General features: G+C 36.8%; 1 protein-coding gene across 5 annotated transcripts in view; it reads right to left on the reverse strand.

Moving 5' to 3' along the window:
- The window catches only part of PRKN (parkin RBR E3 ubiquitin protein ligase), a 655384-nt gene that overhangs the window by 425147 nt on the left and 206909 nt on the right, over positions 1-23328 (reverse strand). For all 5 annotated transcript variants that reach the window (XM_066178645.1, XM_066178648.1, XM_066178644.1 and 2 more), the window contains one exon: positions 16935-17053. In XM_066178645.1, the coding sequence (XP_066034742.1) occupies positions 16935-17053 (119 nt within the window). The remainder of the gene's footprint in view (positions 1-16934; positions 17054-23328) is intronic.

Here is a 23328-nt window from a genome sequence, read left to right on the forward strand (position 1 = left end):
GTCCCAGAGAAAGCAAATGATTTAACCGCATGGCTGCCTACCTCATTACACAGAGAAATACAGTCTTGCAAGTTTTGCCTTCATCCTTTGCTGTGTGGAATAGCAAATCCCAGCATTTCATAGAACAGCTGTTACAGTGAATTTATGAAGTACATACTCTTCATCTTCCTCTGTACCTTCCCTCTTTTTATCCCCCTTGTTCAGGAATCAGCAAGACAGGCATGGCTAAAACTGTTTCCTACCTTCTCCATTACTTATTTATGTATATCTGCTCTGGGGCTATACGAGATGGTGGGAGATGTGGGAAACATTTTGCACATCACTGTTGCAAGATAGTACTAGTATAAATGGCACTGATACAGCAAAGTATCTTCCCATAGGCACTAATTAAAAAGCAGTAAGCTCACTTGAGAAGCATTTGCTTCCATTTTTTCCTTCAGTACTCAATGCACTGAAGTTTTTTCTCCTTTCCTCCATGATTACAGCTACACATTAAAACCTGAGACAAATAAAAGTAGGAGATAGATTTTTTTTTCTTAAATAACCCAAATCTCTCTCTCTACTCTTCTGTGCATGCTTTTGTATAACGCATTACAGTTAAAATTTTCTGACTAGAGACCCTCATTTTTAGAAATCTGGCTTTGAAAGAGCTGCTAATTAACAAAAGTCTGGGTTCTGAAAACAAGCTTCTGGCTTGACTACCAGTTTGTTATGAAATATCAATATTTACATATTTTCTGCAAAATGTTAAGTTCTTTAATAGTTACCACATATCCGTCACTGTTAAGGACAAGTATTACAGCATGTGCATAAATTGTATATTCCTGTGTGAACGTATAAGGTTAGCCAGGTTATATTCTGACACCAGAGCAAAAGCAAAATCAGTGCAAAGAAATGAAGATGGTTCACTTTGTCTGTAAATAAAATGCAGACAGCTGAGAGAGCAAAAATTGGGAACAAACAAATGAGCCCTCAGAAGTCACCAGTGTGGAAAGAAGGAAATGGGAGAAGGAAAGGAGAGGTGAAAGCATTTCACTTTTATTTAGGCCTATCAACAGCTATCCCTTTACTTCCTGCAATTCCAAATTCTCTATTTTCTCTTTGCTTATACACCTGGTCAATATATATAGACATCAAATAAAGAAACATCAGTAAAATTTTTCAGAGCCTAAAGAAGGAGCAGAACAGGTTTTAATATGGAGCAACCAAGGACTCAATCCTTGCTTTTCTGCTGAAGGAGATACGTGAAGAGTCTAAGCTGAAGGACTGAGTCATAACCTGTAATTCTACTTCCTATAAGTCCGTAAGTCTCCTTGGTCTCCATCTCTCTGAGATCATGTAACTGAATTCAATAAAATGCATTTAATTAATTGATTAACTTCTAATTGGGACTTTAACAGGAAAGAACTGCCTGCTCATGCTGTATAATGGGATGCTGAAGTTCCTACTCTGTTTCTCATAAAAAATAGGCTTTATTTCTACAACAGAACAGTAGAGGTAAGAACTAAAGGGCTATGTTAGGCACTAGTGGAAGTCTAGATAGGGCAAATTGGAATTCATTAAGGCCTACAAACACACCAGAGAAGTGGAGTCAGCGGGCCAGTACTGAGTTCCTGATCTTGTGTCTATGGGGTCCAAGTGAGCAAGTTTAAAGCTCACTTTAGTTTATTCGCAGGTTTACAATCTACTACAGTCTGCAATGAAGAAGAATATAGAATGTGGTAAAGATTTCTCTCCCTCATCCCACAATGCATTTCAGTATTTGAATTTGTATTTTCCCCCCATGAATACTTCTTATTTTCACAACCAGAGTATAAAACATTTTCCTTTAGAAATAAAAATACTGTGCAAACGAAAGACTGTGTACAACGCCTATAAAGAATTACCCTTTTATCTCACTGAGAAAGAAAAAGAATCTTCTTGGAAAAATACATATATTCTCTCCTTAAGTCCCTAAATCATGAACAGGGGAAACAAAAGTTCCTGGTGGGTTGAAGAGCAGAAGTGGTAATACAGAAAGGAGTAACTTTGACATTACGGTATCTTATCTGTTGAAGAATCTGAACTGAAAACACTTGTGTATCAAACAGAACAATTTAACAAACGGGATCTTCTCTTTTACCAGTCCACATAAGATTTTATCTTACAGCAGTCCCAGAAGCAGTAGTCTGTAGTTTTTGTCTTTGATAAGGAGCTGAGTAACTGCTGCAGCAAACACTATTATTTTCTAGACACTATTACAAAGATTGAAAAACATGATGGAAAATTTCTACCACAACACAAAGGCAGGAAAGGTTTACTTCAGCCATAAAAATTATCAAAGGTGATGAAAAAGAGTGTAAAATTTTTGAAGATTAATTTTTCACAGAGACTTAATTTCCTTTCACTTTTATGGATGAGGGTTAAGTATAACTTCACTCAAGTCAGGTACTGTAGGTCAGAAAGTTTTACTCCAGTGTAAAACAGTTATACGTGAGAGAATAAACCACCTGCTTTATATGAACTTTCAAAGTCTATAGATAACTGTGCTTGGTTACTGAACACTAGAACAAATGTATTACACTGATATTTTTACAGGATAATTTAATTAACCATGAAGAAATACAGTATATTGATGAATACATAAAAAGGCCCTGTCTACAATAACACTGTGATTTTCAAACCATGAGTAGGCATAATATAATGTAAAAATAAAGAGAGAACTGTATTCTTGTTATACAACAACCCTGCTAAAAACAGTGAGTCTCTGCATATCAGTGTCAGCCTGGCATCGCACATGGAGATTGGTGCCTGAGGACAGCCTCAGCCACTGGGACTTCCTGCAAAATTACACTGCATGGATCTTGTTGTTTACTTGATTTTACACTATACTGAAACTAGACTGGAACTGTAAAATGATGTAGTTGAAGCCAAGTAAAATGCTGCTTAAAATTCAATTTACGTATCAGTTGCTACTTGTCCAAGAGACCAATGATTCTCTCCACTTACTCCCAAACTGAAATTTGATTCTGATGTAGACATGCTGCTGCTGGTGACAAATGGAGAAGCCTCTTCTCTGATGATTCCCATTTAAAGGTATTTTACACACAAAACTGTTTTCCCCCTGTCCTCCCTCAAAAAGTCCTCATCTGTGTCTGCATTATCCCTCCTCTCCTGAGTCTTGTTTGGAAAGTGAGAGTGGGAAGACAGCCAAGGAGTTGCTACAGTCATGTCCTTCGTCATTTCAAATGGAGACTTATTGCCAGTAAAGTCATCAAAATTTTAGCTGTATAGTTGAGGTCATCATAAGGTTGTGATGGACTACAGAAAAACTTTTTTCACATATGGTCTCCCAGTTTTTGTATAAATATGAGATACCTTGTTGATAGGTGTGCTGCATTCTGCTGAGTTTTAGCTCTGTATGAAGTAGGTAGAAAAAGCCTTGTAATTTCATCTTAAATGTAAAGGCACACTTAGGTATTTCACCTCCTATACTTCAAGAATAAAGATATTAACTGTGTCAAATATCAAGATACAGATATTGATTCCACAACATATCAAAGCTATTGACAATAAAACAAATATTGCATAGCAGCAAGAATTAATAAAATAAATCCCTTCTTTTCCCCACTTTATTCTTTTTCAAGAGGTTAACTAGGGTTTTTCCATCATCCCACTAGATTTTGCAACCATATGGTCAAATAGAGAACACAGTGACAACACAGTGACTAAGTGTTGAGACTTCCAGCCTCAACAATCTGCATTTGAAAAGGAGCAGATCCATATATTTTTCTTCTTCTCCATTTCTCTCTCTCTATTTTTTTCCCCCCTAGGACACACAATTTGCAGAAGCACTTTGGGCTCTGAGACAGTTTAAATTCCTGACAATACAGGAACCTTAGAGTTTGCTCACTAAAAAGAGCCTTTCCCAGAAGTCAATCTACTGCCTTAGGTTTTACCAGTAGCTTTTGGATTTATGTATAATTAGAGAACATTTATGTATAATTAAAGCACATACAGACAGGTATGTCTAATGCAAATTCTTTTTTAAGTGGGATGCATCTATTCACTGTAAACTAGTGCCAAGATGGTTGCAGCCTAACTGCTTACAGGTCTCCTTTCTGAAATTGCTAGCAACACATTCTTGAGACTCAATAAAAGTCAGTATTTAATGTCATGAATGTTTTGGATCTTTTCTTTATCATTAACCTCAATGACACTTAAAATACTGGCATAGACCAGATTCTGGACCAGCTGTTTTCAGATGAAATCTTCTTTCTCCAGTTGAAAGAATAATAGATACAGGATCTACCAATGCATTTATTTATTTTATACATACTCCATACATATGTGCCTTGCACAGAAAATCCTCACTGCAAGACAAAAAGATGAAGGGTGAGCCTGCTCACGGAATATACTCTAATAAATGAAGTGCATCACTCCTGATATGCTTGATCATATTCAGTTTTAGTCGGTAGTTGACTATTTAGAGATTAATCTTTAAAGAGGAGGGGGAATAGAGTATTCAGTTACATTTATTCGCACTTGTGTATTGTTTATGGGTCTCACATAACCCTATTACTGTAAAGGCAGTAAAATCAGGCACTGATTTGGCTCACCAGCCACAGTAGCCCTGCTTTTTTGAGAGAAGCCCCCAGTTCAATTTCTCACTGGAATGGATTTTTCACAAATAAGGATAATCCTTCATTTAGTGTGTACACACTTGGTTGCCTCTTAGCATTCCTGCCTGTCATATCAAGTTCTAGAATTTTATTGAAAATTGCCAGAATTCATTTATTCATTAGTTGGTTTCATTATAGTTACGGACGAGCTGACGTTCAACAAATTCTGCATGAGGAAGTAATAGTCATGATTTTATCAGAATATAGCAGGACCCATACTAAATTTTGCTTAATTTTCTTGTGACGTGTTACTGTCCATGCATGTCTAACATATGCAGCCAACACAAAATGAGTATCTGTACTGACAAAAAGTAAACTATTTTCACTTTCCCACCTTCTTTCTTCCTTTGCCACCTAAGACAGACAAAAAACACATAGGCCCCCTAATTTATTTTATGAGAGAATACAGGGCAAAATGGGTTGTATCTAACCATGCCACTTCCCTGAAGCATACAGGAAGACCTTGCTCACCACACAAAGTTAAAGTTCAAATAAGAAAGCTGCAAAGTGCCAATTCTCTTCAATGGAATATATAAATTGAAATATGCTAGAAAGAAGTAAAACAATATGAGAAATGTAAGAGTCAAACTGAAGAAAACTTCTTCCAGGAGAGTACTAACATTTTAAATAAAATGACAAAATTTGTAGAGTTACAAGAATCTTAATCTAGCCATTTCGTTTTAGTTGACGTAAATAAAGTCTATGAATTCCATTTTCCTTTTTAAATTACTGTTTTGCCAAAGTGCCAAAATCAGCAATCTTAGCCCCCATCACTGGGCCTGAAATCAGGAAACACCTTCTTAAACCAGCAAAAAGAAGTAGCACTGAGACTGAAAGGGACAGAGAAGCAAAGAGGGAACCTATTGGCTCTTGTTTCTGATCACAGTTCAGCCTAGAGTCTGAACTGCCCCATCCTGCATCCCTCTTAATTGGGTTGGCCACAGGGATAGGAGGAAATCAGGTCTAATGTATGATGACATCAACTGAGTAATTATAAATACACAGTAAAGAATTGCTGTCATGATGTCAAGACCTGTAGGGAAATTAATAGAAAAATGAAAAATAAAACCAGTTGGACACTCTTACAAGCCAAAGAGTGAGGCAACATTAGTTTATTTTTAAAATCCATCCTCAACAAATAAGTCTGTATATCACCATTAAGAACTGAATTATTTTATGCATAGCCTTATCCCAAAAAAAACCCACAATGAATAATACTACATAATAATCACATTACCTAAAATGCAAACAAAACAAAATGAAATAAAATATAAATAAAACTATTGCATAGTGAAAGTACCCTTGCTTCCATAAATTGGTACTGTGGCTTTTGTTTTTCCTTTTAAAAATACTTAAAGAATTTTTAGTACTGTACAAAATCACAAAGTGTCCTTTTTCTATTAGTCCAGAATAAAAACAACCCTCAATTTGTCACCTCACAACTTCCTGAACTGATTTATATCCTATAAGACAGAAGGCGTGTATAGAAACTGTTTACTCTGATGGCACCTGACTGCACTATTTTAAATCCATTTTGCTTCTCGCCAAAAGTATTGTCACACTTCCTTCAGGCAGACACTCAGTCTGGTGACTTGACCTCAGCAGAAAGGTCCATGAGGCTCAAGATTCATGCAAGTAATCAGAAAGCCTTTCAGTTCAGTGATTGTTTCTTGAAAAATTGTATGAAATTATTTCTAACTACATGCAGAAGAGGCTTGGAAGTTTTGGACATGAACTAAAGCACATATAACTACAGGTTCAGAAGAGATTGCATATTAAAACAAAATTATTCTCCCACTCTTAAGAATCACCTCAAACACCAGGAAAACCTTGGGTTAAACACATTCCTGCCTATTTGCCCAAGTTTGTTAGTCCAAAACAAAAAAAGCAATTAGACCTGGCTGAAATGGAAAACCTAACTTCAGTGGAATTAATTTTCTCCATCTGAAACTAAATTTTTCAAATCAAGCAAGTCAAAATATGCACAGATAGTATGATCATCCAGAAAGCACATGTTGCTGAGATCAGGACAGTGCAAAATAGGACATCCTCTTAGACATACAGAATGGAGTGTATGAGAAGACAGGCAATCTGCAACGTGAGCAAGACCGAAAGCACTTCAGGGAAATATATTTTTTTTAATGTTTTGAGAATAGGCCCTACCATCTATATTGGTAACAGACAGACAACACCATCTCTGGCCATTTTTTCAAAGACACAAACATTACTCTGCAACACTCCTGAGTCAGGATGAGGCAGTAGTGTTTTCATCTGGCAAGATAAGTGCAGAGCTAAGCAGAAGAAAGCCAGCAAAAACATCTCTTGGTGCTCTTTACAGGAACCTGAGGCATCAGCTAAAATACAGTGCCTTACACTGAAAAAGGTAACTGCTGCCAACTGAACTGACTTTTTTGACTGCACTTACAGAAATAAGGACATGTAGAACACACTGATTTTAATTATTAAATCCTGAAGTCAGTTTTTTTAAAGCAATAAATCTAGAAACTTGGGGATGTAGACGCAGATTCAAAAGAAATGTGAAGTGCTTCTACCATCAGATCATAAACAGTTGATGTGCACATGCAGATCAAATCTAAGTAAATACACCATTGATACTTTCTTCACTCATTTTTTATGACAGTGTGAAAATAAAGCCTAGAAAATTTTCAGGGTTCAATGTTACATGTATATTTGTGTAGTTATTTAAAAAAGAGGAACTGGACTCCTAAGCTGATCAAGTTCTTAACACAGAAACGTTTATGATATTTCAAAACTACCCCAGAACAAACATAACCCATTCTACATTCAAGATGTACTAAACTCTTTTATCTGCACAACGTAGCAAGCTTTAAACATATGCAATTACTGCAGGGGACCAAGGATGTTTGTTTTATCCAATTGCTTGCAGCAGAAAAACTTAAATAAGTACTAAGAATTTATTTGTGGACTGTTAACTGGTCATCACTCCCAAGGTGAAAGGGAAAACCTTCATTAGAACACCACATACCTTGCAAGGAAGTTAAATCAATGTAAGCACCCTGGTTGTGGCTCCATCATGTTTATAGTAATGAAGCTCTGAGGAAAGGCTTAATGAATTTCACCTTAATACCTGTAGATCACAAACCTATCTAAACAAGTCTAATCAATGTAACTTAAAATTAGTCAATTTTTTTAGTTAGAGATGTCTGAGTTTTACTTACATAATGTTTAAGAACTCCAAACTTTTCTTCTTGAGAAATTCAGTCCAGAACTAGGAAAAGCAGCATAAGCTGAGACATTTCATACGTAAAGATTTGGAATGATTTCTTCCACAGTGACTTAGAAAAAATACCTGTTCATAGTTCTTTTAGAGGTAATCAGTACCTTCACTATGTTTTAAATTAACCATTAAAAATTATAACTTTAATAATAATCATTATCATTGCTATTATGATGATGATAATGATGATTGTTATTATTAAGAAAACAGACCAGCTTCTTAATGGAGATGAAGGTACACTTGCAAGAAAACAGTTTGACATTTGCTACTTCTGCTTCTACAATACCTTAAGTAAATACACTTATTTTTTCCTCCTGGGCCAGCTGGTGCCTTAGATATTCCCACATTTTAAAAACTAGGATGAAAATTAATGACCCTTTAGATTTGCTTAATATTCATCATTATCAAAAACATTGAAATAACGCAGTGTGAGCATGATCTCTTTGTACCCACAGCTATCCAAGGAATAATACTGGGTAGACAGAAGTTTGGCTGTACTTAAATAAAGAAAGCAAATTAGGAGAGTTTTCCACAAGCACATCTGAATCTCAGTGGCAGCTGCCATATTTAAAAAAAAATCAAAAAAAGAAAAAAAAAAGCCCCACTATCACATCTCATGATTTTTTTGTATTGTAATACATTCCAGTAATACATCCACAGCACATTTTGGTCCTATTGAATAGAAAAGGAGAGATCCAGACGGGATCAAGGATTTACCAACATATGCAACTATGGCTCTATTATCTAGAATGCTGATGAATATTCATTCAATCTCCTTTCATCATAAAAGGATAAGAAACTTTAGAATGAAGACCGTTCTTTGTGAAAGGAAGAGTTACTATATGGAGAGAAGTCCATCTTTGCATGTAGTTAGGACAATGACAGCAGTGCTGCCAAAAAAATAATATGCAACTTTTCACTTCCCTGGAGAACAATAGACTTTTGTGGGTGCAATATGCAAGCAGAGGGACAGAGCATTCCCTCCCTCATTACATTTCTGTTCCCAAGAAGAGGGGGTCCCAAACTGCTCCCCAAACTAAAGCAGAATAAGGCTTACTTATACCTGTTGATACTCCCTTTCTTTTTTCCCCTAAAGGAACACATCTAAACAGACGTAACAACATTAATAGAAATAGCACAAGACATATAAGACTGAAAGAGTTTAAAGTCCGCATCTGATCTACATTTATGCACTGGGAGAATGTACAGTTTTACATTAAAAAAATCAAGAACAACTAGTATTTTTGACGAAACTAGTGTTACTTTGAGCATGGTATTTTTTACTAGTCCCACGCCTTCCATGATATACTGAAACAGACATTAGTGGTGATCTCACCTCCTTGTACAAATATCTGAAGGGAGAACACAAAGAACCCAGAGTCAGTCTCTTTTCAGCAGTGTCTAGAGACAGGACCAGAGGCAATGGGCACAAACTGAAACACAGGAGGCATGTGCAAACTGCCTGAGCATACAGAGCAACTGTTGTACTGTGAGGGTCACTGAGTGCTGGCACAGGTTGAACAGAGCCCATGGAGTCTCTGTCTTTGGAGATATTCGAAAGAACATGGTCCTGGGCAACTGGCTCCAAGTGGCCCTGCTTGAGTGGGGAGGGTTGGACCGGATAACCTTCAGAGACCCCGTTCCAGCCCCAACCATTCTGTGCTTCCTGATATCACAGCAACTGCAAGGACAAGATACACTGAACACCATCTGAATTACTAGGCATAAATCTATCCTCTCTGGCAAAAGGTTTTATTAGGCATTTGATTCAGAAACTCATGTAAAAGTCTTATCTGAAAGTAAATTTGGTAACTGTTTTCCTTTTCATTTATGACTGTTGTCACCCAGGCTGGAGAAACTTACTCTAGGCTTCACATTAAAAGGCAGTTTTATTTCACAGCATGACTTGAAGCAGTACATAATACTGAAGTCATTTTCCTTCTTTCCAATGGTATTTTTCTCTAGCTTTTAAGATGCTTTATAACGTGTAACCTCACTGAAAACACATACTGTAATAAATAGTATAAATCATGCATAGATATCTCAGAGCTTCTAATAGAATTGAGTTAAAATATACTTTCTAATCCTATTAAAATAACTTACATTATTTTTTCAACATAGAGGCAAAACTGTTTCTTTAGCCAAGTTTATTTTGCATGAAAGAATTGCTGTTCCTGCCTTTTGAAATGGATGAGATTTTTTTCCATAAATCAAGTATGTGTTTACATTTACTGTATATAACAATTTATGTCCAATGTAATGAAATTTTTCTTAAGGGATACTTAAAAATAACTGAAAGAGGTAGATAAAAAGCCTGAATAAAACCATGTCAAGTCTTCAGAGTCCTCCCAACTGTTCTCTTCAGATGGAAGCTGAGCATTTTGGAAGCCATCCCTAATGGTATTGTGACTATGTGAGACAGGTGCAAGAGTGAGGCTGTCTTTGAAGAGGTTCAGAATGAAATGAGATTTAGAGCCAAAGAGAGAAGTGGAGAAGAAAGAATAAAAATTGTTGTAAAATAATAATTTGCAGCTATGCAGTGTTGAGTTTTCTTAATTCTGTAAGTGCCACGGTATCCTAGACAGGCCCCAGGAATATCTGTTTGAGCAGCCTCCCGAGGGTGCATCTGGATTTGGAAAAATATAACATATCATCAAAGAAAACAGACTTTTAAAGATAGAATGCAGGCATCATCCTGTTTGGTTGGTGGTTTTTTTCTGATGTTATTAAAAGCAATGAAGGCACTTGATGACAAAGGCAGAATCAGATCTGCAGATGCCCTGCGATCATGCTTAGGGAAGTTCCACCAGTAATTCCAAATTCGGAGTCAGCTCAGCACTAAATTTACTTAATGCTGATGCTGTACACTGAGTCACTGCAAGCAAGGTGAGAACAATAAGGAAGAGTGAATGTCACAAATTCCTTGTGTGAATGGCAATCTCAGCAGCTCACATTCAACATCCCCTTTACCATCAGTTCACTTCAGAAGAGAAATAAATGCACAAGAGAGTACTTCCCTATGCAGCAGGTAGGGAAAAGTTCAAAATATGCCTGATTTCTCTCTGAATCCTGGCACAGCTGGGCTTGGCCTACACAACAGAATAATGCATCTGTATTTAAGATGTTCCCTCTCTCAAAGAACACTGGTTTACTAAGAAAAAACACTAGGCTTACAATTAAGACTGCAGACTTAATGTAACTAATGAAGAAGGACTTTGTGGAAGCCCGGGAAAAAATGTTCCAAGAGCTTTTTTTTCTCTGGCCTAGTCTTCTTGAGGCAGCATTAACATCAGTGTCCAGTGGTGGCAATTTAGATGTCAGAATTGAGGCATTTTCCATTATTTATGTAGAAAGAAGCACATATACTGAACACATGTAATTTCCTGTAAATGCTACTTCTGTCAGTCAAATGCAGGAAAATTAAGCTATTTTTATACTAACACATTCATTAGCAGGAACCCAACAATAAATGGTTGTTTCACATTTGTTAGTTTGGCCAAGGAGTCACACATTACAGTGGTAACTTTCTTATGCACAGTATTCAACAGAAGCATTTTAACACATAGTGTTTGTCATGTGTAAGCGCTAATATATATCAAAAACATTTGTATCCTCCCAGAACACATGTAATTTTGGAGAGACAAATACCTACATTACCCATTCTCAAGAATTCAATCACATTTTTAATATCTTCCCGGCCTGTAAATGAGATCACACTTTTTCACACACACTTCAGTGGCTGTTTATTTTGCAGTTTAGCTTTAAAGGACAAATTGATTTTTTGTAATCTGTTTGCTGTATTACCCCAGTAGTGTAACCATCAGAGGGGAGAGGCTGACTCAGCAGCAGTAAGGACTACATAATTTCAGAGGTGCTACTTGTCCCTTTTTCTTTCAGTCAGCCTTGCTCGGATGCAGTGAACAATACTCTCTCCTTTCTCTGTCACTGAGGGAGGACACAAGTAATTAATTCCAGGAAAAAAATGTGACCTCAGATGAGCAGTGGTGAGAGGTTATGCACTGTGAAATGGAGTTTTACAATGATATATTAAAAAAAAAACAGAGATCCAAAGTAAACTGCCTTTTTATTTTATATTGTTGTAAAATCTCTGCTAAGTTTATATTAATCAAAAAGAAAACACCCTATTAAAATAGCTTAAATTGAGCTAGAAAGTAAGAACTCCAAGCAAATTACTGTTACAGATCTTTCTCTTCCTAGGAAATATGAAAGTATCAAATTCCAAACATTGTACTATCATCTACTAGCAAGACCACCTATACCATTTATGATCAGTCACTGAAAGGCACTCAGAAAACTCTTGTGCAAAACTGTGATGTACCACACAGCCTATGCTGACAAACCACCCAAATCACAAGTGTTTCATGGTACCAGAAAAACAAAATTCAGCAAACATCCATTTCTTTATTAGGTTTAAGATGAAAAGAAATAGATGTAAGCAACATCCTTAATTTGATAAACAGTGGAAGAGCAGTTTTGTGGCAGAGACAGTTTAACAAAACCAGTGAAGTCAGGAGGCTCCTCTGGAGCACAGAGGGCTGGGACAGCAATGGGACAGTATGCACCAGATGTGCTCTAAGTGACAGAAATTAAATCTCAGCTGCAGGGAGTTAGATCTGAATATAACTCCCCATATCTAAAAAGTTCTGACAGAATGATGTGAACACTTGCAAAGTACAGAGGAGCTATGGCAAACTCCTTTGGTGCTTGTGCTGGATGATACAATGAGAACTCAGAACTAAGTAACAAGGACACAAGAAGTAGAATGACCAAGTAGTGATGGGGCCCCACACTAGAAATGGCCTCACCAGAGCACCTGTGCCTGAATAGAGAGGCCCAAAGTCTATTTGTTACACTTCCATCCAGACTCTTACTCTAGTTGAATTCAGAATTATGACGTATTCCAAATCAAATGTTTCTGTCTTTTTTTACCAGGAGTGCCCGGCTTCCTGCACCCCTAAGGTCCAGCCCTGGCTAGCTGTGGGCCTCGGGGAGGAATCTGGGCAAGGACGAAGATAAAAGACAAAAGGCGCTCTCATTCCTCGTGGGTAATAGTCCCACAGGTTTAATGTAGAACTCACACATCAAAGTCCAGGAGGAAAAAGAGAGCGAGGCCCCCCGTGTGGGGAGTTTTAAGCCCTAGGGAGGAGGGCAGGGGGTCTGTCCACCAATGGGGACTGACCCAAGGGGAGGAGAGAAATAAGGAGTATCCGGTGGAGGAGAGGTGCAAGGATACATGGGAAGGTTGATCTAGAATACCCAGTGCAAAACGAACTATTTTTTTTGTGCAATACAACACAGGAGTACACACAGAGTCAGATGCATTGGAAAAGTGTGGGTTTGTGTATAGCCTGGTGCATATCAGTTCTCAGAATCTGGCTTTGATTCACAGATACACATTTTCCTTTTCACTGGAGAACTAACACTGTGAATGTTAACACGGTTACAGCTCCAAAAGAAGTGCTGCAAATGTGACTGCTATAATCAGATTTTTTTGTGGGTTTTCATTTGTTTTTTTATTTTGAATTTTCTGTTACTTTGTTGTTTGGTTTGTTGTTGAGGTTTTCTATGTTGTTGTTGTTTTTGTTTTCTGGAAAGAGGAATACCCTAATTATCTAAATAATGGCCACTGAAATTTTCAAGCTATATGAAAAAACTCACTGGTAGGCCTGCAGGTGGCATACACAAGACTCCCACACCAATCTTTACAGGTACCTTTTGTGCTTGATTAACTAGAGAAACTAGGGAGATGCGATATTTTTACAGTGACATTCTCTTATAATTAAATTAACCCGCATACATCTCCCATAAAGAATTAGGTCATGAAATTTTTGTAAAGTGCCAGGTAAGTGCCAACTGTAAAATGAAAAATTTAATATTTAGATGGATATCCTCAGTAAAAAATAAAAGCAGTGGGCTCTTGAATTTCATAGAAATATTATATCATGAATCTAATCTTAGCATCATATATTAAAATAATGCTATGCAAATAGGCATGAATGCTAAATATGGTTTTAGAATAAGACTACTTAAATGAATAAGTAATATTTTAAATGTCAGTCAACACACCATGAAAAAAGAAAGCTCAGTTTAATTAGGCTGGTCATTTGTAGCTTAGGTAGTCAAAGGATTAGCATGAAGAAGTGAAGGCTGCACAAAGCTTTGCGCAGATTTTACACAGGTATTCACTTTCATTTCAATAAAAGATTTAGTGTAACAAATGTTGGCTTATAGAGAGCTTTGGTGCTTATGGCACAAAAGAGCTTCTCAAGAGACTTGCTGTGTTGCCATGTAAAGGTCAGGCACAGTTTACTAAGACGGGGGGGAAAAAAGAGATCTTGAAAAAAAGTGGCTTTGCTAACAGATCTGTAGTATAGTGGTTCAGACAAGTTTTTTTAATAGTTTGTTTACATCAACTTTATTTTGACTAATTTCTCTATAAAAGGAGAGTAACTATAGCACCCATAGAGAGGGTATTGATCAGTAATCAGTGGTACAGCCCAATGTGATTGGAGGGGAAAGACAGAAGATTTGGGGTAATTCACTAACTTGAACTTTTTTTAACCTTTTCAGCAGACTTTGCCTGCTGTAGACTGCAATGCATTGAATATTGAGCAGGGCAAATGCAGCTCACTTGCTTTGAGAGCCACACTTCTGCCTGGCCTTCACACAGAGTGGTCTCTACACAGTAAGAAATATGTCTTAGTACATAATAGAAGCCACTCCAACTGGAACTATTTCCTGTCTCCTTGGAAAGTGGACTAGAAAAGAAGGTGGGGCAGGCACATGCACAATCTGCACCTACTCTTTATAACCACAGGACTGAGATAGAGGCTGTGTGTTTATAAAACAAACTGACCGCTGCCCAGCACATTCGTGACATTAAGAGTGCCCATACTGCAAACACTGCACTTTGGAAGCCCACAGGACCTCCAGCCCAAACCGCAGGAACAGCATGCTCACTGTTCCTAACTACTGCGCTCTGCTTCAACTCCAGAGGAAAAGAAGCAAGAATCTCAAGTGCAAATTATTTTTGCAGCCAAGCATTATTTGAAAACTAAAACAGAATAAAATTATCATTTTAAACTCTCCAGAAGATCTTTTCCTTCCCTCTTTTGTACTTTTATGCTGAAGTACCTTATCAAATCTTCTGAAAGCTGGGATTTTTTGAATCAACCTTGAAAATTGAAACAGCTTCTACTACAAGTTTCCAGCTACTTTCTTTTCATCTGTACTGTAAAATATGCTAATAGAAAGAAGAAGCAGCTGTAATCTGCTCATTCAATTGAATTTTTCAGCCTGCATATATTTATTGTGTCATTGAACCTGTATTTGCCATAAGAATGTAGGCCCACGTACATTCCAGGCAATCAGAACTTATTTATAGGTATACCGTACTGAAACTTCTTATAATAGCATTTCCACCACAGAGTTATGAGGAATTCCTGGAAGACAATACAAGGTTGATGTTTTTTGGGGTTTTTTTTTTTTGAGTCTCCAAAACAAAGAACAATGTAGATACTGTAAAAGCTGAAAAGTTTGGAAATGTATTTAGGTTTATTTAATACAAGGAATGCAATGATGCCAAATGAAACAGCACAGATGTGAAAGTCATCATTTCCAAAAGGGGACATGCTGAAGGAAGCCACTGAGTCTAGCAAAGGACTCACACTGTGTGATGTCAGTGGAATCCATAAGATTCAGACTCATCTAGTGACAAAACCAATGCCTTTCAGCAGCACTTTCATGTATACAAGTTGAATACAATACTGTCCGTGGTTTTATCCATTGGAAATGTAGATTAATGGTGTCTTCTCTTCTGTCTTGATTTATATGTGATTCAAGCCTATACTAATCACCAATATTTAAATACAAAATTTGAGAAAAAAAAAAGAATCCTCTTAGATGCGTTCATCTGGAACACCACAAAATGCAACTCTTTGAAACCTCTGAAATAAATCAGAGATAGTTGATTAATTCAGGAATAGCACACAAAGCTTGTGAGGCATTGAGGTAGTGGCTTTTTGAATTAGACGTGTATAAGTATGATTTATTCTTTTCAAGGAGTATATAGAACCTGGATTTTGATTGCTATTTTTACAGTGCTATTACATGTAAAGACATTGAAACACTGCTACATTGAGAACACAAACTGAAACTTTAAACCATAGCAAAAGAAAAATTTAAACACTTGAACAAGGGCCGAATATGAAAGTTCCTTATAACTGAGCTATAGTGTGGTATGGCTCAGTCTTACTCAAAACTTAAGGCTCTCACATAACAAACCTGGTTAACAAACAAGGATTTAGGAGAGAGGAAGGACTCTCATTCCACAGTAACGTAACCAGTGAAATTTGGCAGAACTCAGACAGAAGAAAAACCCTTCAAAACTTTACACTACTGCATATTCAACTCACTCCCTAACACTCTCTCATTTTAGGGTGCAAACCAAGATTGAGAAATCTCTTACTAGTTTTCTGTCCAAGAATCACTTTTCCTTGACTTTACATGCTGCAACAGGGCTAGAGGGATTAATATTCTCAACTACACGTCTGTTCAAAAACTTCTGGCCTCAGCCTGTAATGGTCACAACCTAGATCTGAATTCAGGTCTTTCTGAGGCCCTAACGACAGCTCCAAGCTTTGATTAAACATCTATCATCCCATCATTTTAGCACATATGTAGCTGTATAGATTGTGCATACAATCAGGTTAATCATTAGTCCTTAAAATAAAGAGTGAAGTATGCCTTTCAAGGACTGGAGCTCTAGTATGCACCATGTTCTTTGTATATGCTCCAAATATTGCAAATAAGTGAGTGAAATTTTCAACATCCTTTGAATTGCTCTTCTCAGCTCTAAGCAGCAAGAAAAAAAAAAAAAACAAAAACACAGTAGGACTGCATATATACATAGCCATATGTATGCAAATAGAAAAGACTAGATATGTCATCTCCATATACCCCAAAACCTTGAAACACATCCAAAAAAAGCTTACCCTTGCCAACGTCAAGGTTCCTTGTTTACACACACTGCAGCGGACCCTCAGTTTTCCAGGCTTCACAGCTTGGCAGAAATTTTTGCAAAAAACATAAAAACTGTTGTAACTTGCTGCACCTGTCACGAGGAAAAAATAAACAAACAGAAGACAGCCACTTTTGATGTATATACTGAAAATCAGTAGCAAATTGTCATGAAAGCTTTCTGTTTGACTGTGTAAGTGATAAGTTAAAATCATTTTAAGTTCTGAAGACAATTCTGTGATCATCTTTTCTTACCTGGTCTAGTTCCTAACACCTTCAAGTAACTTCTGCTCCTTGATCAATAAGTACAGGTGAACTACACTATAACTCCTTGAAAATGCATCCAGAACTTACCACTGATGAGCACCCACTGAAATCCTTGGCAAGTGATATATGAAATTAATTACCCCAGCCCTCCATAATTTGCATCTCACTTCCAGTCTACAATTGTCTAGCTGCAGTTTTTATGAGGTCAAACTGCATGAAGTTTTCTTTAGATGAAGTTTAAAAGATGAGTTTGACTGATATCACAAAAAGAAAACAAATATTTAATTTAGCAAATTTACTTCTTTTCATGGAAGACTGGAAGCCAGTTCGTCATTCTTGCTGGCAGTCTTATAACCTAGCAAAGTTTGCAAACTCCTGCCAAGATATTCGGCCAAGTAAATTTTCAAGGAAAATGAAAACACATTCTGTTCTGTGAAACTATGGAACAGAATGTGATATGCAGAGAATTGTGAAAGCCCAGGGCAATGTTAATGAATTTGATTTCACAGGCAATGCTGACCACTCTTTTGAGTAAAACACTTTTTAGAATAGCTATGGCTATTCCTTACAAAATTCTGGAATATCCTTGGCATGGTTTTAATGTAGCTCCAAGTTCAGAGACCCAAACTTATCCTCAGAAGTTGAAATGAGACCAAAATAAAGTTTCAAACAAAAATTTCTCAATATCAAGAGGAGATTTGATTCATTAACAGTGGTGAAGTTCAGAATCAGTAGCAATCCCTTTGAGATGAAAAATTTTTCACTGTCTTTTTCCCTATTCTCTTATTTCTCCCTGCGTTCATCAGCTATGTATGTTTTATGTACATTTGAACCCTAGCCCATTACCACAGTAAATATGGCCTGGAATAATATTTTTAAACATGGCTGACTTTTTTTTTACATGCCCCTCAAACAGTAAAGGGTCAGACCCTATGTTCTGCCAATGCAAAATGCCAATCAATTACATTTTATACCTATTCATGACTGTGCTGATTTAAATATGCTTGAATATAATATAAATGTAGCTCACATAAAATTTCAGTTTCCAAAACTCAACCACAGAGAACTGTGTCATCCAAATTTTTTTTTCTAAGAAAATGTATGCAGATGTCTACCAAGTAGATATACACTTTTCAAGGAAATTTTGTAACAATTTTTCAATTTTTCAAAAACATTAGCTACATAAGAGTATATCAGTGATGTATCCAAAACTATTTTTAGTCAACTCATTGATCAGGTGCTTTCACTATGCTTCCTTGGAAAGTATTACCCACCATGGCAGAACACAAACTATTAGAGAATTTAAATTTAATTCAGGTTTTGTGGAAAATTACATACACCCATACGTTCACACACACACTTTTCATATGAATAATTGCAACCCAAAAGGCTGAGAGTAGACTTCTCAAATCAGTCTGAAACACAGTTCTGGGATTAAAATAGCTAAATTAAAGGAAAAAAGGTTTATACTGAACTATTTAATATATGATAGAATGTTATGAAACTTAACATGACACAGTCTTGGACATCTGGATATCCATTCACTCGTATTTTGCTGGATGCTCTGATTTCTGGAACTGAGAGCACGCCTGGATTAGACTTGATTTGAGTGAAAATCCACATAAAAATCTAAATTACGGTATTGCCTTTGAGAAGGAGGACACTTATAAGTGACTTAATTTTACTTTTGGCAGTTCCTCTATGCAGGATCAGCAGATCAATCAATAAGAGTAAAGGCAGTGGCTTTAGCACAATTCAAAGGGAATGCTCCATGACTTAAGAAAGCAAGAATGCTATTGCTAGTAGAGGTCCACAATAAACAAGATGATTTCAGCCACTTATTCCTGACTTGGTCTCAACAGCAGAAAGTGAGACCAGAGCCTGTTATCTATTCTCTTATCACCAGTCCTTTCCCACTGTTCCAATTTTGTATGAGGGCTGTCCAATGGGACCACTGAAACTGCTGCTTCTGATTCACGCTTATCCTGAGTAATTCTGTGATGCCAATGCTCACTGTCCTAGTTCAGTCTCACACTCCAAATGGATTCCTGGCATGATTCTAATGAAACCCTTCCAGTTAAACAGCACCATCTTATTGAGTACATGAGCCCTTACAGCATAAAATAATTTGTTAATTGGCTGATGCCTTTTCTGATCCAGTCCTCCACTCCCTGCTGTCTAGTATCCCTGCCTCAAATTTTATGCCAAGGATTAAAATTTATTTCAAGGATTAAAACACTTGAGGCAGGAATCATGCTCTCTGTCTGCTTTGTGTTCTAAGCTCATTCCATCTGGACCCAAAGATAAAATTATTTTATTGATAATAGTCTGCAAAATATTCACAGGATAGTATAGCATAAATCAGCATGACTGAATACTGCAGTAAAAAATAGTAGTCATAGGAGAGGCCTAAAATGAGACATATTGCTGATTTACTATAGAGGATAAATCTTATGTATTAGCTTGATATTTGCTCTGTGCAAAAATAGACTACATTAGCTCAATATTCATTTTTCTTAGCACTTTCAATTTTGTTTTCAGTTTTCATGAATATAAAAAGTCCCCCCAAACACATTCCCTGCACTCAAATTTGACGCACAAGAAACAAATTTATAATATAATGGGTTGGAGCAGTTAAGCAGCACAGATCTATTCAGAGACACAAAATAACTTTAGAAATATCTGCAATAGCAAGGAAGCTGGAAAGGCACAACATGACAAGAGGAATGCACTGATTTTAGAAGGAATGTGTTAAATGGAGATTTTTCAGCAACACATTCACCATTTTATGGAGATGTCTGGATCATGTTCTCACAAAGTGTAGTTATATCATAAGGTGCATGTCCTGGGCAGCATCACCAGGCAAAACAAAGACTTAATTAAAAATGCAAATGCTGCAAGTTGGCTTACACTGCAACACTGATGGCCAGCATTAAGCTCTTTACTGACTTGTTCATGTCACTGACTGTATTAGCACGGCCCTTGGCTGAGAGTGAATCTCCTTGGAACCCCTTTTCAAAGAGAAACTGAAAGACACAGGAACAAGGAAATCTGTCTTATGCAGAATACAAGAGGCCTCTCATTTCTGATCTGTGTCAGGACGTGTCCTCTCACCCCAATGAGACACAGTCACTGTTTTCTACCTCTTCAAAGCTAATTTCCTCACAAATTTCACAACACCTCCCTCCCCCCCCCCCCCCCAAAAAAAAAAGTCTTAAAACTGTTTTCTTCATTTAGTATTTTATATTAAGAGGGGAAGAAGCTTTTTCTGATGTGTATCCCAGGTTTTTTTTAAACTGTCTCCTATTTAGGTTTTTAAGCTCCTTAAGACCTGAATTACTTCCTTATTTCTGTGTTAATGATGACCGTGCTGTGGGAGCTTTGTACATGGTAGTGATAGCACAGACCAATTATTTTGATATGCATGACTAGTTAATGAGAAAACATTACTCATAATGACTATAGACTTGATCCTGAAATCTCTAATCAGTCAAAACACCCATTATCATCTCTATGACTGTTAAAGTGAATAAAATTTAAATAGGGATATTAGTAGCAAACCTAATGTTTTCATTTGAACTGCATTTTCATATAGATTATACTGATTACTGAGTCTTTCCTATAATCACCTATTTAAAACAGGACACAGCTACAGGAAATCTTTCAACAGATTGAAAACTACGTAAAGTTAGCATTGTTCCAGATTCCATTATATTTACATTTAGAGTAGTTGTAATTTGTAAAATGTAGACTGACTGTCAGAGACCTCAGACTAATTTAGCAATTTACACTCACATAATGAAAAATACACAGAAGAGAAAGAAAAAAAAGTATTCTTCCAACTCTGCTCACTTTAAGGACTTTGTTTGATTCAACACAGTAGGAGGAAAAACATCTGAAATACAAACCCAGAAGGCTCAAACTAGTGAAAATTTCTACAGAAAACTATCTTTAAAAAAAAGTGTGTAGGTTGCATTTCTGGACCCCAAAAAAGAGAAATTACTTATAAGATCTGATTCACTTTGCAAATACAACTGGTATGTTCTGTCTTTAAACTTTTGTCCTTTAACCACTTTTTTTTGTCTGCAAAGATTTCACAGAGCACATAGCTTTCCTCCCCAGACCCACGTATGTGGATGCACACATTTATAAAATTTTATACCTGTTCTAGAATAAAACTATTCTTTATGATGCCTATCTAATGACAATGAAAATGGTATTTATTTAACAGCTAGATTCATCTAAAGTGATTGTGATATAGTCTAGTGAGAAAAATTGACACTTTTCTGCTTTGATTCAATTAATCCTAGAGTAGATATAAAAACATATAAACATGTCAGATAAATTGTGCCTAAAAGGGTCTGCTTTTCTCTGTTGTGGGGGTTTAGAACCACAAGGTGTGGTAGAAATATCTACTTTGCAATCCTCTAAAATTATGGAAGACAAACTCCACTTGGTGATGCCACGCAAAAGAACTACTGACTAAGAGCTCAAGAGCTGAAGAATTCTGCAGTATGGATAACAATATGAAACAGAATAAACCTGAAAAAAACGCACCAAACCAACCACAATTCTTTTTCTTGAGGCTCAAATAGGATTTTCAGAATGTCTATTGATTTCAGGTAATTAAAGTATATGGAATACACAGCTATTTAGAAAAAAGAAATGGACTTTTCACTGTTATAAGGACTAAAAATTTAAGAAGAGTTGAAATTTGTCTGAAGAGGGTGTAATGCCTAAGAGGTGGCGTTTCAGAAGTTACTTAACAAAGACTACAGGGCACACTTATCTTTTTAATGCCTTTGCAGTGAAAAATTTTGTGTGAGAAAAAACAACCAGGAGACATCTATGAATTAAAAAACTGCTAAAAGCACAGCATTTGATCTATCTTAAATTACTGGAATTCAGTATATTACTATATCAGGCTTTCTCTTCCATTCATTATCATGAAAGAATCATCTGCTTCACTTTTCTCAGCCCCAGTATCATTTACCTTCACTTTCTTTTATATTTTACCCAAATCCTTCATTATCTTGTTACCCATCTAACTTGTGTAATTACCTTTTCCCTGTCTCATTCCCTTTTCTGACCTCTATATAAGCTTCACCTTTCTCTTACCTCTCACAATATATCTTTCACTCCTTCAGCTTGGTCTTCGATTTTCAGACAAAGGAGCAAAATTCAACATTAATGCTCATATTAGCAATAAGGAGTGAAAGATTCAAAAAGAGAGAAAAAAAACAAACACCAAAATTTTTATGATTCCACCAGATAGCAGAACATGAAATAAAAAAGGAAAAAAAAAAGAAAACCAACAAAACCAACCAAACAACAAACAAACAAAACCCCCAAACCACCAACAACAAAAAACCAAACAAAAAACACCCTCAGAAATTTCATGAAACTGCTGAAAGCTTGGCAAAAATATGTGGGAGAAAAATAGTGATACAACAACAGTTTTCAAGACTTAAGAGTATCAAAAGGTCACCCATAGTATCTACTTCTTGTGCATGAGGAAACCACTATGCAGCAGACATAATATTCCCCACAAAGCTCCACCCTGAGCTGCTTTTTACATCATTGAAGGGACTGAGTGTGACCTGTGGTGATGAAAACTGGCTAGGCCTGGTTTATTTGCAGCTGAAGGCAGAAACTTCTGAGTTTAAGCCTAAGCACATGAAGGGAAGTGAAGGTGCTCCAGGAGACTACCAGGGTCGCACAGACCATGCAGTGTAGGCTTCAGTAAGAGCAGCAGATGCATTTGATCAGAGTTTCAGCAAATAAACTAAGAAATGTTTAAAAATTAAACCAGTGGTCACCAAGAAAGTCCATAAGAACAAGGCTGGTGCCACGTCAGGCCAGAAAAACAAGAATATACAAGATATACATCCAGAGACAGAATACCTAAAAACATAGCCCAGGGATGCATTAAAGGAAAGGACCTGATCTTAAATCTAACTCCTGGGCCAGTGGGCCCACTGAGGATGTGTGAAGTGAAAACCTCTGACAAGGCTTCCAGCAGCTCTTTCACCACAGCTCTTTTAATAAAAGTCTGACCCAAGCTTACACAACTGCACATTTCACAACTGGCCTTTGACGCAG

Source organism: Chamaea fasciata, unplaced genomic scaffold, assembly GCF_029207755.1.
Source record: "Chamaea fasciata isolate MVZ Bird 193981 ecotype frontalis unplaced genomic scaffold, bChaFas1.0.hap1 SCAF_3, whole genome shotgun sequence".
Taxonomy (NCBI): domain Eukaryota; kingdom Metazoa; phylum Chordata; class Aves; order Passeriformes; family Sylviidae; genus Chamaea; species Chamaea fasciata.